Raw genomic sequence first — 16,989 nt, 5'->3', positions numbered from 1 at the left:
TGCAGGTTTATACCCTGTGTAAAAGAGCAGTGACACCCTTGTATAAATGTGCACTTGCAGCCTCTTCTCTTGTTATCCAATGCCAAATAATCTGTTTGAACAAAGTCTCTCATTGCTGTACATATTGGATTCATGTGGGCCAGTAGTGACAGTGACATATGAGGCCTGGTTGTTTTTTGTGAGGAGCCAGAGCCAGAGCAGGGATAGATGGGAGGTGAGCCACATTTCTGAGTCTGTGCTGTGGCTACACCACTCCTCCTCTCTGTGTTTCTGCTCTGAGCTCCTGGCAGGCACACTGGGGGAATGTTGGAGAATCTGCCTTCAAAGGGTTTTTTTTAACATGTACCTGCACCTTGCTACATCAAAGTGAGGCTGTCAATTAGAATGTAAGTAACACGTATTAATAAGCATTAACCAGTGCAGAGCACTACACTACCACCCAAATGGTTAAGTGAAAGATTTGTGTACAGCTGCACGTGATGTCATGTTAAAGAAATCTGGGCGTAGAACACGAGCCCCTCAAATCCATTAGCTTGTCAAATTGTTTTTGACTGGCTTTGATTTTGCTTTTATCCTCGCCTGTCGCTCGGTAAGAGTGAGGCGAGGCTGTTATCGTGCGATGGAAATGGAAATCAGGTCTTAGCCCACAGTACAATTGCATGGGAGGCTCTTTGAGAGAGGCATAAAAAAGAATACGCTTTATCAATCCACAGTAAGTGGGTTTCAAGGACAAGTCCAATAATACTTCAGAGGCACATTAAGAATGCTATGGCTGAATTAATGCATGCAGATTATTTGGGTTTTACGTCGCTGGGACTTTAATCTCAACATCATTTTTACTTCAGTCTGATGGTTACTGTGCTCCATTAAACTGTACTACAAGTTTTTCTGACAATTTATTCAGGAAAAGCACAACAGCTTTTTGTCCTGAGTGACATAAGAACATCAATGTCAGTCCTATTTCTGTACATACAAAGCTGGGGTCAGGGCATGGTTAGCCTAGCTTAGCATAAAGACTGGAAGCAGGGTGAAACAGTTAGGCTGACTGTGAGGCTGTCTTATTTACACAATATAATTATTTTTATCAAGATATATAGATAACAAAAATGAACAAAAACAGTTTGTGAGTTCAGGTTCAGTTACTTGTTTGTAGTGGGTACAGGTCATGGTTTTGGTCTCTGAGCAGCTACAATGGAACCAAACCTGGAAACCATGTGACAGGACTGTGGGAAATTATCCACAATCACCCGGCCAAGCTGCTGTTCACCAACAATAAAGCATGTAAATCCACAAACTGTGGCCTCTACACAGTGGTGGAAAGTAACTAAGTACATTTACTCAATTACTATACTTGAGTGCAATTTCAAGGTACTTGTACTTCACTTGCCTCTTGATACTTCTACTGCACAACAGTTCAGAGGGGTTTTCTGGACTTTTCACTCTACCATATTCATTTGATAGTTGCTGTTACCAGCTACATTTCAGGCTAAAATTTTATATTTAAAAAAAGTTGTGATAAGGCTGTAAAAAGTTATCATATCATGCTGAAAATCAAACCCATGGTTTCCACCCTCCATACGCTGGAACCGTTGCTCCAACCTTCTCTCAGTGTATACAATCACTAAAACATGTTTGACCTGCTACGACAGTAAAACGCTATTTATGCATTTGTATTATGTGATACATCAGTATAAACAATCTGATAGTGTAAAATATGCTAATATGTCAATTTTCAAGAACTAGTAGTTTTACTTTTGATACTTGCATTTAACTGATACTTATGTACATTAATTTAAGTAGGATTTTAAATGTAGTTGATGAGTTTAAACAAATGAGATACAAAATATTTCATATCTCAAAATCAATATATTTCACGATGGACAGAGCCAAGCTAGTAGTCTTTTTTATGCTATGCTAAATGAATCATGTCTTTTGTGCAGACATTAATCTTTTTATATCAGTCAAAACAAAGCATGTAAACATATTTCCTAAGAAGTGTTAAAGTTTTTCTTTCTCCAGTAATTTCCTGCAGCCTTTATTTCTTGATGTTGCTGTTTAATAGAACCCAAATGGTAGAGCTGGTATTAGTGGAAACAAGCTGTTAACCAGATAATTGCATCACTGCATGCTGCTAAACTCCCCTCCACATGAGTCTGAATACAATGTGTGACATATATGTTACAGCAGTAAACATACTCAGTGTAACACTGTTATCCAGGCCGAGATGTGTCTGATATGTTTTATCTTCACCATCTTCAGAGTCAGGGGACACCAGGGGCTGCATGGTGCAATAACAAATATCCTAATGTGTAAAATATGTGTTTATTCTCTGAATCAAGCCTCTTCCCCTCACCACTAACCCACTTCCTGAAATAGATCTGCTCCATTCACTCTCTGAAGTGTTCCAAAGAGAAAAAGCGCTTCTGGCTGCCCATGTCCTACATAATGTAATTATGTAAACTAAACCAAGAAAAAGAACCGGTACACCACACAATCTACCACGCAATCAATGACCAATAATCACTGAGGGAGCTGTAAATGCTCACAAATGCACTGAAGCAACACTACAGTTATGGCTGAAGATGGTGATGCTGTTCTAATCCTGAGGATACATGAGTATTGTCTGAGTCAGTTGTTTTGTTAATATCGATCAAATTGTGTTTTTACGTGCATAAAAGTACTGAAGCATTCTTTAAGTGCTGAGAGGGCCGTGTAAGAAACCCAACCACCACCACCACCACGACTCCTCTTACAGCAGATTGCTTTCTCCAGGCCAAAATGACAGCCGCTATTTTCTGTCCGTTCAACAAAACCATTTGGTGCTTCAGTCTTCATGAAATGCCCCTTGAAAGCTTTGCTCATCATTGTGTGGTAGGCAATGGACCAGTGCCATAATAGTCTCACTCATACGCACACAGTCAGAGGCTTCACATGGATCCCACTGATACTACAGTGTGTAGCGCAGGACGAGCAGTACAGGTGTCATATGCGTTTAATGGAATAGAGTGAAGAAGAGATGAGGAGGAGAACGAGCTGAGGTCCTGAAAGAGAAGCGTTTTAGTGAGGAAGAACAGCTTTGCATGTCTCATCTTTATTGCAGCATGTCTGTAACACAGCTCATTGGTCCTGCCATTAAAAGAAACAGGCTTTCCTCTCTCACATCTGTGATGCCTCCATTGATTATATTGACTCACTTGGGGAATACTTGTGCCATTACAGAGTGGTTCAATCTGCAAGTGGGTGCAGCTCTTATTTGCCTTCTCTCTTTTTTCTTTTTAGAGATGCTAGGTTACACACACACACACACACACACACACACACACACACACCTAGAACCCCAACACCACAGCCTATTGGTGCCATTAAAGCCAGGGGCGTTTTCCTCAGCTAAGCCTGTCAGGTCAATGAAGACACACATAAAGTGAAGTGAAAGCATTTTCTCACTATTGAGCCCTCTTTTTGACACATTACATGTTCACATAACAGATCATGTCAGAGCCTCACCTCCTTTACAGATACACCATGTAATTCCCTTTTCTGTATTTTTTTCACATGATGCCTACACTCTCATGTCTGAGAGAGGAAGGCATTCAAATGATAATACACCCTGTATATATGCTTTACTGTGCATAAACACTTAAGAGTCAAGGACAGCCATTTAATAAAGTTAGTCCCTCGAGTATCCCCCACAGTTCCTCTAATGCACACTTGATCTGGCTCCAAGAAGCCACATACACTGAAGCAACAGAGAAAACTTTACTTGGGCAACAGCTAAATGTCACACACTTTAACAGGACTGTTTTAATTTCTCTACAAACAAAAATCACATGAATTTTAATCATTTGATAGATTAGCATACCTGTGATTTGCTCAGCAATTCAAAGAGGTCTGGTGTTGTGCTCACTGAAACTGACAGCTGTTTCCCAGCAGTTGAGAAGCAATCAGAGGATTGTCGGCTCCTGAGTTAGCAAGCCACATGAAAACTATTGACAGAAAAATGTGAGGATGAGTTCGCAGCATTTGTAGAAGCTGTTGTACATTTTAAGAGAAATAACAACTCTTAAATTAGTATGTTTCTGTCAGGACAGATACTAGGTCCATTCACAGCCAGAAATCACCTACCATGATGGTAGAAAATGAAACAGCCATTCAGTCTGATTATCAGGGTACAGAGATGAAATGATCACTGTCGGTGGGAGTCTTTGGGAATCTCCTTGATGTGATTCAATCTGATTTTTGGTTTCAGGCTTCAGTTCAGAGTTGATTCTCAATTCAAAATCTATTCAGTGAGAAGTACAGTGGGTACTGTGTTCAGGCTCCAGTATGCCAAAACATTCACTTGTGTTTTAAATCCACTAAATTAAAATCTGAAATATAAAATTCTGTGAAAAGCCCTGAGTGTCTGTGGTACACCCACACAGGGGATTTCACTTGTTCTGGCAGAAAAGACCTTTTCTCAGGTCTCTGTGGGCGTGTACAGACCATTTGATTGACAACCTCCAGACTTTCTGTTAGCTTTGTTGCACCCGTGAAGGTGGGATAGATTATATGATGACCTCGTGGTGTTACTGTACACTCCAGCATCAGCTCAAACTCATATAGAGGTTTGTGATTAGACTGAATTATTTTCTTTACCTGATCAGAGTTGCCTTAAGTTTAAAGTGTTGGAGTTTATGTTTGTTATCCAACTCGTTTGTTAGTGCTAACTCAGGCTTTATGACATTTGTTTTTCAGTCTTAAAGTCTAAGACCTCTTCCAATGTGGAAAAATCTTTGTTGTTCCTAGTTTTATATATATTGTAAGTGTTTACAATAAAATGCAATAATCATAGTGACAGTGAACTAGTTCATTCTTGATTCTTCTTTCAACCAACAAGAGCTTGTGGGCTGCAGAGGTAAAATGTAGTGCACATGAGTCAGGAGTAGCTGGTCTGCTTGGTGGAGGACAGAATTAGGACATCAGCATGGCAGTGTGGGGATATCATAAGGCATATGGCTCAAACAACACTTGAGCTAAATTCAAAAATGTGTTTGTTTATCAAGTGCTCTCAACTGTCCTAATTATGTCGTCCAGTCAGACAGCCGACTGTATTTCCTCATTAGAACTGTTGTCCCAACGTGGCCTTGGCCTCCATGACCAGAGGCCATGTTGTAGATTGGAAATGGGTGAAGTGGCAGCTCTCCCAGCTCAGAGGAGCTGGGGGGTGGCAAAGGAGGCAGCCAATTAATATTTCAACAATACATCCTCTGTGGCCTGAGATTGACAAAACTGCTAGCTGTCGTAGCAGTTATCTCCAAAACTGCCATGTGGGTAGGAATTCTGAATGCTCGGTTTTGAAGGGGATTTCATATTCATTGCTCAGTTTTGTATTCTGAATAAAATTGGTTACAGAAGCAATTAAGACTGGAGAAAAATGAAATGAATATAAATAAGGCTGAGAGACAACAAGTTGAAGTTATCAGACACCTGAGGAGCTAATGGTCTCTTCCGACGCTGGTTTGACTTTGGATCAGGAATTAGCAAGAAGTTAAACTGAGCAAACTAATTCTGAACACTGAGGTGACACCATGAAGTCAGTTCATACTCAGGCTTTATTAAAGGAAATGCCCCTTAACATTCAAAAGTCACTCATACAAAGTAGTTCAAATCTTCATGTCACTCAAAACATGAGTACTGAACACACTCTGCTGAAGAAGACTGGGAGATCTGGTTAAAAATTCCAGAAAAACAAGCAAAAGGTTGTGCATTTCTGAAGACATCTTCAGGCTGTTCCTCACAAACCAGGTTCTTTATGTGTAGATTATTACTTGAGGACGGCAAGTGTTGCATGGTTACATTATGAGCATCTCAAGGAGTTTTAGCCATGTTAGCAGCAAGGATCTGGGGATGACAGTGTCTGTCTGAAACTCCTCAAGAACGTGCTGGATGTCCATGAAATGATGAGACATTCACAGTCCCCAGAGGATGAATCCTACTTACTGAAGTTATCTCCTGACCTGTCCCCTAGCACCGCCATGAGCCTGATATTTTTGGTGTTTAGTGAAATATCTTAACAACTGGATGGAGTAAGCATCAGTACAAATATTCATGGTACCCTGAGGATGAATTTTAATGACTTAAATTACAATAAATTACAATTTAATTTTGTCCAGTATTCTTCCCCTGACATTTTTATGGGTTTTATTTTGAAGGCAAATGGTGCTGTCCTGTAGACAGGAGCAACTAATAAGAAAACAATTACCTACTTTGTCATGTGGCTGGTTGGACTTGATCAATCTACCACGCCAGTTCAGACTGTTTTCCAGAGACATGTTGTTCCACTTTCTAAGAACCAGCTTCCATTTGCGAGGTTCCCAGATCTACCACCTATCTATCGATCTATCACCCTGTCAGGTGTTGACTTGACCCTTACCTCTGTTCTTCTGGTTTTGGGCCACTTTAGTGACACAGTGTGAATACACAGGTCTACAAAGTGTGGTTTGAAAACTCTGGAGGTTGTAAGATGCTGTCGTTCCTGTTTTTGTAGAGCCTTATCACTGATGTGTGTTGGAGCGGTCTCCAGCTGAGTGTGATTGGGATACAGTCACAGTCCTGTCACATAGGTGGGTTATGGCCAAATGTTTGACTAACAGCTTCCTTGAACTTCACACATACCTCAGTTCTTCCATCACTTTGGAGTAGTTCACATACATTTTCTTCTGGAAAAAAAATAAATAAATAACTTCTCTGGATAGGACATTGCCTCAGGACAGAGTCAGGAGCTCAGAGAGCCTAGAGGAGCGCTGCTGCTCCTCATTAAGAGATGCTAGCCTATGTGGCTTTAATTTTGGGGTCATTCCTGGATGTGTATTGGGAGCCACAGTCTGAGAGAAGACCACATGGCAGACCACTGGCCTGAGGAGAAGTAAAAATATTATGTCCAGAGAAATTTATTTGAAAGTTCCCCTGTGATTTTAGATAAATTAGGACACCTCTACATCACACTCAGAATCATATACTATGTGGAACAGGACAGCTGTATACCATAGCACCCATGATCCACAACCAGTGAAGTACAGCTCATTATTTTGCCATCCATGGTGTTATATGAGGCAGTGTGAGGTGGATCCTCAGCTGCCTGTCAGAAAGTTGTGGAGTTCATTTGAAGTTTGCCTTTGTTTTCACTCGTACTCTCTCACTGTAACAGTTCAGTGGCATGTTGACGGGTTTATCTGTAGGAATAGAGGCTGATGAGGCGCACCTTGGCGTGTTTGGACTTCCTGATTAGTTGACACAAAATAGGGAAATTGTGGCATGTGGTGAAAACGCTCCATGCTGTCATGGGAAATGCACCTGCTCAGGTTGAGTAAATCTGTCTCTGCCTCCCTCTCTCTCTCGCTCTCTCACTCTCTCTCATCTCATTAGGACTTACGCAGCATTCAGGTTCTGTTGGAAAATCAATATCATGTCAACCACACTTGAAGAACATAATAAAGTGGTACATATGTCTAAATATCCAAGCTTTTCTGGGTAGCTGGATTGCTTAGAGACCCTGTGTTAACTAACTGAGTACTGTTATATTATTATTTAATCAGTGTAGGTTACTCAGCATTACATAGTTAGAGAGATGTGATTTTTCTTCAGGAGACTGTGATCTCTACTTATTCTCAATTTTATTATTTTCATGCTCAGCCCTCTTCATTCTGCTTCTACAGTGTTTCCTGTGCCATTTTAAAAAATTAAACAAAAATAGCAGCCATCACACAAGGCTATATTGAAAGCTGGCAACTGCCAACAGACCCTCAGGGGCCCTGAAGGAACCAAGATTACTTTTGTTGAATTTGATTAGTTATTTCACTCAGAGTGAAAATGTATTCTTCACCTTGGAAAAGTTACTTGGCAAAAAATATTGACTCAAGGTTTACTTATTAGCTTTATCCAGAGCTTTTAACTGCATCTCAGGGTCTCCCTCACAGTTGTCATGGAGATAGCTCATCACTTGTCACCATGTGACCTTGAGTTTAAGGGATTAAATTGATTTTTTTTGTTTTGTTTTGTTTTGTTGTTGTAAAATTGAAAATTTCTTCTGGAATATGGATCAAAAAATGTTTTTCAGTTTGTTCAGCTGCTTTGTGTCTGTGTGGTGCATTTATCCTAAACTGTAAACCTGGCTTCTGGGTGCTTTGGCCAAAATACAACAGTGTAGTGTATTCTGCTGTGTGTACTCTAACTAAAGGTAACAGGATACAGACACACAGCTCAGTTTTGCCCTGAGGCCCCCTGGTGGTTTGCCACTACAAAAAAAAAAAAGAGGTGGGCACATTTTTAATTTTTATTTTCTAACCCCTCAAAGAAAACACGCTTGAAGCTACAAGTTGTATCTATGATTTCCACATCTATGACAGGGTGTGCCACACGAGTCTAAACTTTGATCTCACAGGTTTATCAAAGAGCAGCAACCACACAAAATCTGTTCAAGGACCATACTGCAACTAAAACTGTAAGAGCTGTTGGTTGAGTACCTTCAGTATGACTAATACTCTCATCACTCCAACCAAATGATATGTTGTCAGTGACCAGTCATTCCACTTTGTCCTCAGAAACATGATCACATACGGCAGTTTGAAAAATTTAGTAGGAAATGATATCACATGCAAAGACTAATGAATCTGATCTAAATCAGAGATGTATACATAGGAGCTTTTAAAGAGCACCTGAAGGCAGCATCACTCGTTTCCGTGTGAGCAGATATTTTACAGTCAAGGGCTTGTGAGGGTTTAATTTTTTTATATATATCCATGTGCAGTGGAGTTGCAGGCTTTGAGTTTCCACGCTCTCTTTCTCTCTCTCTATCTATGTAGGGCAGCCCGTGGATCAGCTGACATCCCCATCCTCCCACATGCCCACACAATCTTGTTAAAGCATGCAGTTAATCTGAAGAGGAAAAGGACTCTCTTCACAAGCAAGCGGCTCTTTCATCACCCTACTGTATTGCCCACATCACGTTGCCACAGGAATATCGGATTCTCCCAAAACTCAGGTGCTAAGAAGAAGCAGCGCCCTCGTACTGCCTCAGTGTGATGTCATTTCCCTGGGACTGACTTTTTGTATCGGGCATTATCTGGCACTGTGAGAGCATTATGCTGCTGGAAGAATGAATTTATCTCAGTGGGGACTCTGCATTACTTTTTCTCATCGTTCTCTTAAAAGTTGGCTCCACCATCAATAATTTAGACCAAAGTGCCTCCACAAAGATGAAACAGAGGAAATACAGTAGCTCTCTCCAGCAAATCCTTTGGAAGTAGCCTACAGTCATCAGTTCAGGAAATCTTGCTCATATTCTATGTATTGTACATTCAGGCACATACAATGAAACAAGGGCAGAAACATGTGCTCTTTTTCTCTCTTCTCTGGCTCCTTGTGTCTCTATCTTTCTTTCATCAAGAGCTCTTTGAAAACATAGAGTTCTAACTTGTTCAGAGCCTCAGCTCCTATCATCATCTTACAGGCGAGGTGAAGTGCAGCAATTTGATGGACACAGATACAAGGCAGAGCTAGAAAGGCCTCTGATTGAATTGCCACTCGCTGCTGTTGCTGCTCTTCACTCCCAGTCTGCCCAACACAGTGTAAGAGACATGCAGTAAGAGGGTCATCCATAAATGCAGGAGGGCCACATCACAGCCCATCGTTTGACAGGAGAGGTATTGTCTGGAGCAATTGGAAGGTGGAGGTGGAGGGAGGGGGAGCTGTGCTGCAGCTGTTTGTCCCCACCGTGAAGTGGCTCGAAACCTTGAGACCCCGAGCTTCAGCTCAAACATTTCTCTGTCTTTATAGGCTCTCAAACAGTCTCTCGCTTTTATGGGCTGTGGAGGAATATCTCAAAAGCACCTTCCATCTCTCTCGAAAGAGAGAAAGTGAGAGCAAATCATGTCGAACTTGAACAACTCCCACATAATCACGAGTGTGCTTTTTCAGACATAATAAAAATGCACTGAGCTCTCAAACAGGCTTCCACAGGCTGATTGTGCTCAAGAGGAAAATGAACCTTGACAAATGAAGCAAACCTCTCCACTCTCCTCCTACCTGTTATACTGTATGAGGTGTCTCTACATTGACTACATCAGACTGTTAATTACACAGCCACTGCCTGAAGGGGACTAAATCTTTTAAATTAATTCATCACATGAACTCCTACATCCTCATTGTATCATTATGTCCAACAGAAACCCGCAGAGGAAGTTGTCATACCAAAAACTGACAAAAATCCAGTTCAGCCCCGACACTGTGTTATTGTGCTGCTCTCTTACAGTTTTTTTTTTTCCCCCGATGTAACTGGCATGTATATTCCAGTCAAGTAAACACTGTATATTTGTGCCGTGCTTTGGTTGACTTGGCAACACTGCCATCTCATGGTGATCAGAGAAAAAAAACTGCACAGTTTTTATGAAGCATCTTTACAAAAAAAGGTTTATTAATCAAAGCAAGGCAAGTTATCATCATCTGATACTGTCATTCTGAATCAGATCAAATTATATTGTTTCCTGTCAAAGTCATCACCATCATCATTATATCAGAAATGCATCAACAACAGTATAAAATCATATTATCCCATGCTGTTTCTGATTGAAACAAACAGAGGAGCTTTAAAACACAAAGCTGTGTTGATTTGATCTCAGCTACCTTTCTGATTCCTTCACATGTTAAACTTGTTGAGTTGAATTTCTTCAGTGGAGGAACTTTCTCTGACTGAAACAGCCCCGTTTTTTTGTTTGTTTGTTTGTTTTATCAGAGGGAGTTGCATAAATTCATCTCTGATCTTCTCAGAAGGGACTTATTCTCTTCTCTTGTGGTCTATTTCCAGTCACTGAACCTCCAGAGAGCTGAAACTCTCTCTGAATGAAGCTTAGATGCAAGAGATGGCAGATGGATTCGACTTTTCTCCTGGCTTGTGAGAGCCACAACCCCCACCTCCCCACCCCACCGCCCGAGGGCTAAAGTCATGCCTCATGGCATTTTGAGCTTTTCTATACCTGGACACCTCTCTGATCTTCCTCCCTCTCAGTCCCCCTCGCTGTGTCTGTATGACAGCTCTGCTCTCCACACCACTCCTCCCTCCCTGCCTCCACCTGTTTCTCCTGCTCCTCCACCTCCCCGCCCCTCCGGCTTCGACACCAGAGCACCAGAGCGGCACACTTCTCTGAGCCCGATCCCACTGCCTGCTGCTCGCACTGAACCACAAAGATTCTGTACAGCTCCAACAGGACAATCAGAATGTTCTTGCAGGTGAAGAAGATCATGAGCTGGTTGAGTACCTGCTCTTGGACCATGAGGTAGAGCCGGTAAAGCAGGAAGGGGCCGTCCTGGAGTCCCACTGTGAGCAGCAGGCTCCACACTTCACTGGAGCAACAGGACGTGAACGAGTGTGGAGATCTGGGGCAGCAGAGGAGACGTTCTGTTCTCCTCTGGAGCGACTCACCCTTTGGGGGTCGTGTTTGAGTGAGAACCAGAGGAAACTGCATGAGCGCCCACGAGAAGAGGGCCAGGCCGATGATGACGACCGCCCGGTTGGTTTTGACCTCGGGTTCCTTGAAGGTGTCGAAGATGTCCAGGATGTCGGCACCCAGTCCCACGTAGACCATGAGGAGCTGGGACAGCTGGTCCCGGGACATGTCCCCCTTGGGCATCAGCCAGCGACCCAGGACCAGCACTATGAGCATTGTTTGCTCAAGACCAGCCACCCAGTTCTCTGGGCCCAGCTCCACTATGCCCTGTGTCAAGGAAACAGCAGCATCTGGTTACATTGAAGGCACTAAATTAGAAAATGAATTTCTCACAGTTTGTATTAGAGAGCAGAGAATTTCCTTTGGTTTCTTACTGGGTTACTTTGCCATTTCAATTTGTTTTTGATCAGTCATTTGTACCATGAATATAGTACAATGTTATATCTTGGTGTGTGAAAAAATGAAAACGTGTAATCACTGAGACACACTGGCAATCATCCATACAAGACATCTCCTCTCTGATGTTGATGTGATTCTAATGACTTGTGATTTCGACTCTTGGTTGTGTCGGGGTTTGTTGAGTTTATCTTGACAGTACCCCTTAACATTTCACAATGTTCCCAAAACACTACGTCTTCAGGTTTCAAAAGCTGCCACCCAGCCTCGAGCACAGCCAAGGGGCAAAAAAGCTCCCAAATCCTACATGAAAGAAACTGCACTAAAGCCATCCCAGAAAGGGAGAGATCTGAGAGTTTTTCAAGCAGGAGCCTATCTGGACTTCATCTCAATGTGTCTATTACACATTTCCTGCAACTAATAGTTTATCCACCCCCTTGCTAGATTTAAATCTTATCTGATATCAGGTGTTCCTTTAATGTGGCTGTGTGGAGGGCAAGGCGGGGAGGGCAATTTTTGTGGTGGGATGCCTACCGCGGTGATCGGGATGTGAGCCAGCAAATGAAGCTCAGGGCCTGAGGAATTGTTGACGGGCAGCTTGGACTGCAGCAGGCTCAGCTCCAGAAACCAAATGGATGGAATGACAGTACTGAGGTAGAGGAAAACCATGGGGGAGAACCTAAAAGAGGACCGCCAAAGGAGAGGGAAGGGGGGGGGGGGGTATTTTTAGTGACACATTTTTATTTATTCTATTTTTTTGCCACTCAGTAAAGAGGAAAGAGTTCCCACCCCACCCCCACCCTTTTTTTTTCCAAAAAGAAGCATCGAATTTCAGACAGGCAATTATTCTCATCATATATGCAAATCCCACTTGACAGTGCAAAGCCTTCTCCATGAGGAGAGAACTTCAAAGTAAGACTCAGTGAGAAAGGAGAGAGGCCTGAAGAAAGCTTGTGTCTGTGGATGTTCACTGAGTATGTACTGGAGAGCTACAGCTTTTGAATGAGACACCGCTCTGTGTTGAATGAGGTGTGACACTAAATGCTTATATCGTTTTGAGGCTCTCGTAATAAAGTTTGACGTTCAGTTTATGTTTATGCAAGCCAAGTTTAAAAAAAAAAAAAAAAAGCTAGCTGGTCAGAAATGACTGGAGCCAGCAGGACACATCTTCTCCATAACTGGATAAGGGAGGCTGTGACAGAGACGTGATAGCAGGCTCAGAGCATCAGCTCAGTGAAAGACAGAGCAATAACACAGCAGAGGGATAGATTTGTTTTTGATAGACAGTGAAAGAGAGACAGAGCTGTGGAGGATAACAGAGAATTTAGTGGCAGAGAATATTACAGAGAATATTATAGGCCTTACACAAGCTGACTCTCAGCACCCTGGGCAGATGGGCTGTAAAGTGTTCACACAGTTACAAGTTCAGAAGTTATTTACTCGCCGCACAAAACAGTTTTACAGAGTCTGGATACAAAACCTCAATCCTCATCCTCACCGCTTTAAACAGAAAAGGCGGCAGGTGAACATCTGGCTTATACATGATAATTCAGCATGAGGAGAGATGACACTTTCACACATTTATCAGTTATTGTTGTCTAACCATTAAAGGGACAATCCAACAACTTTAAAAGTCCAGATAAGTTTACTCATCGCCTTTAATACAGCTGCTCACCATGGTCAGTTAAAGTGGATCAGAGTCATTAATGTTGTGGTGTCACTTTCTGTGGCTGATTTTTTGGCCTAAAAACACTGAAAAATCTCTACAACTATTGTATAGACAGCCATGAAATTCAGTACAGACATTCAGGATCCCCAGAGGATGAAGCCACTGACACTGGTGATTTTTTTTATATACTACCACGCCCATCAGCCTCAGTTTTAGTCTGTGTTTAGTGTTAATTAGTAAAAGTTTGCATGCTGAACTGAGATGGTGACCTTGTTAAACATTAAACATGCTAAACATTAACATGTTAGTGTGCATTTAGCTCAAAGCCCTACTGTGCCTATGTACAGAGACACTTGCTTGTCTCTTAACAGAGTATTCTGTTACTATTCTTACTGTTACTGTTTCTTCTGCTGCTGCAACAAGAAAATCATGATAGGAGCACAATGATGGAAAATATCACACATTTAGGTCAGAGTGGAATTGTGTCAGGACCTGACCATTGAGTCAACATGTCAGCTTTACCAGGCATTTATTAATGTGCAGTTGATAAATGGTGATAACAAGAAAGAACTAAAGATAAAAAATTAAAAAAAATAAAAAAAAAAAAAAAACTCAAAGGAACATGCACTGAAAATTCTTAAATCTAAAGACTTGTTGTTCAGTCTACAGTAATATCAGCCTGATCCTGGTATCAACACTGCTGTGTTGTGTTGAACATAAAAACATGTTCGTTACCATTTCCACTCTGCGTTCCTGGTGCACTTCAGAGTGACAGCCATCTCCACACCCAGCAGGGCCACACCCGTCAGCAGCAGCCAATAGAGAGGCTCCCCTTTAATGGCCACCACACGCCACACTGTCACCACCCCGTGGACCGCAAACAGGAAGCGACTCAGCAGAGCCAAACAGGATGTTCAAAAGGCGACACATCATGTCCCACAGAAAACCTGTACAGATGAAAACTTTATGACGTTTCATCAGGTTTTATCAGACTCATTATAACTTACTGTGCATCATCTTTCCTTAATTTACTTTTTTTTTGGCCTTGTTTGACTGAACCACTGATTCGGTTTGCTAAATAGATGGACATAATGTTAAGTGACTGAGGGGAAAATGTTATTCTTGTGCCATATTTGCTTTTCAAAAAATCATTCTTGCAAGGCTGATAAAAGCTGAGGCTGATTCAGCGTTTTTGTTTTTTCTCATTCAAAAGAGCGTCCTGAGAGAGCGATTGTGTCAATAAATATATAAAGTTGTGAGTCAACACTTTTAAAGATGAAACTGATTAGAAAAATTGTCCAGAGAGAGAAAGAACATATAAGTGAGAACTACTTTATACTTCAAACTTTTGTTAACAGTGTCTCAAAGGTTACAACAATAAAGTGGTTTATGTTGTTTTGAACCTAATACAGTTTTTCTATTGTATTACTGTAATAAATTTGACGTCCAACAGTAAAAAGGCTTTTGCAGAGTAAAGAATGGAAAACTGCCAAAGGCCACTTCAGTTTGATTGCATTTTGCACTAAACTTAAGGAATAAACTAACAGAGCACATCAGTGTCAGACTGCCAACGACCAAACTGACCATGAAAAATTAGTAAACACTTATGTAACCGGCTGCATCATTACACATTATATTCCCAGTTCAGCTTTTCATTATCAATAACTATTGCATGATGTGAGTGTGCAAACAGTCCTTGCTGTCAATTAGTCAGCAGGATAACAGCTTCTAAGCTTTGGGGGAATTCAAAGCAAGCAGTGATTAGTAAGCAAGAGTTAGACAAACTGATGTGCAGTCAACATTAAAGGACTCTAAGAGGCTTTGCATGCATTTGCTCAAATTTGATCTCCGGATCTCTGTGGATTATATTTGATGACTTGAAAGCAGAAATGATGGAATATCCTGGGCCTCATGGTTAAGGTGGACAATAAAAAACCCAGTTTGATTCTGACCAGGCACACCTGTTGTGAGTCAAACCCCTGTGGCCCTCCCCATGTTTCCTGTCTCTATCCACACTGTCACTGTCTGTGGAATAAAGGGACCCCCACACACACACACACACAAAACTTTTTTAATAAAGCACCTTTTATAATTTGAGACATTAGTATAATAATGATAATAATAAATAATTATAATAAATTGTTTACCAATACTTTATAGATTATTTTCATTGTCAAACACAGAGAAGAACTATCTGAACCCACAAACACTGACATGGTTTTTACTTGGCTACAACAAAATGTTAGTAAGTCATTAAAAAAGTATCACATATTTATCACTCTCTAGGAAATATTAATGTCACCTGCAGTTCTAAAATGATACTTAATCATCAACAAAGGGTTGTTACTCAGGTCTGCAGATGTAAATGATTGGAGGTCAAACATACTGAGTCTTCCTGATGAGCTAATACCAGAGGATTTCAACAACCTGGCAACTCAAAATGTGTTATTATTAAAGTTTTATTACTACAAATCATTAGTAAATGATGTATTCACCATGAATAAAGCAATTAGTGACAACAACATTTAACCCTTCTATAGTCTGCCTCTTTAGAAAGTGGTACTGAAAGTGTCTTTAACACAAATAACTGTTCTGACATGAAATCAGCTCAGGTCTCTATAACTGTTGTGTGCTGTTATTCATGCAATATGTATGTCTGCATGCAGTACACACCCAGGATGAGTTGGACTCCTCGCTCCTTTCTTCAGTGTGTGTCCAGAAAGTTCTGATCCTGTGTAGTAGAAAATGGCAACAGCACAACAGTCACGCACGGTGACCTGGTCTATATCTGTCTGACTTTGCCTTTTAAATGACAGCCACCTCCCCGACCCACTGGATCAGTAGGCATGTCAGAACTGTGTGTGTGTGTGTGTGTGTGTGTGTGTCTGTGTGTTCAGTGGGGAGTGACTACTGTTCGAGTCCACTGGAGTAGAGTATCAGAGTAAGTGTGTTCCACAAGTGTGTGTCTCCGTCCCCTCGGTGCCATTGTAGGAGATAACACTTCCTGCCCCCTGCGCCCACATCTTCATTGCCATCCGTCATGATGTCATCTCTCCTGGCCCAGAACAAAGTTATCTCCCTGGGAGAAGCTGGCCCGCCGCGCTCCCTGTTCGGAGAGCACCCAGCCCTGCCCTGCTCCCACCCATGTCTGCTGTGCCTCTGCATTGCTTGCCCTGATAACAGTCTCGCTCCCCGGCCCTCGCACACACTAAAGCATGGTGCAGCGGGAGGGGAAGGAGATGCTGATGGCCCCCTGAGCAATCATTACAGTGAGCTGGTATGTTACTGCTGTTGCATCAGAGTGAGGATGCCGTGTGGGTTGATGCTGTCCAGGAATGTCAATCCTGTCAATCCACTCGACTGCTGAAGTGAATCAAGGACAGATGACTGATAAGATGTTTTTTTTATTATTTGGTCAGTGTGTAAATCCTAAACATTGGTCAG

The 16,989-nt window shown here is 41.8% G+C and overlaps 1 protein-coding gene across 1 annotated transcript in view; it reads right to left on the bottom strand.

The window, feature by feature from the left end:
• The window catches only part of LOC108882488 (transmembrane protein 26), a 39,641-nt gene extending 25,166 nt beyond the window's left edge, over window positions 1-14,475 (bottom strand). Inside the window, 4 exon segments of the mRNA XM_051070979.1 lie at window positions 11,127-11,747; window positions 12,411-12,555; window positions 14,281-14,450; window positions 14,452-14,475. Coding sequence (XP_050926936.1) covers window positions 11,127-11,747; window positions 12,411-12,555; window positions 14,281-14,450; window positions 14,452-14,475 — 960 coding nt within the window.
• Between the last annotated feature and the right edge of the window lie 2,514 nt (window positions 14,476-16,989).

This window comes from Lates calcarifer, linkage group LG6 (assembly GCF_001640805.2).
Source record: "Lates calcarifer isolate ASB-BC8 linkage group LG6, TLL_Latcal_v3, whole genome shotgun sequence".
Taxonomy (NCBI): Eukaryota; Metazoa; Chordata; class Actinopteri; family Centropomidae; genus Lates; species Lates calcarifer.
Note: the sequence above shows the minus strand (reverse complement) of the source record. Positions and strands in the feature narration are given on the sequence as shown.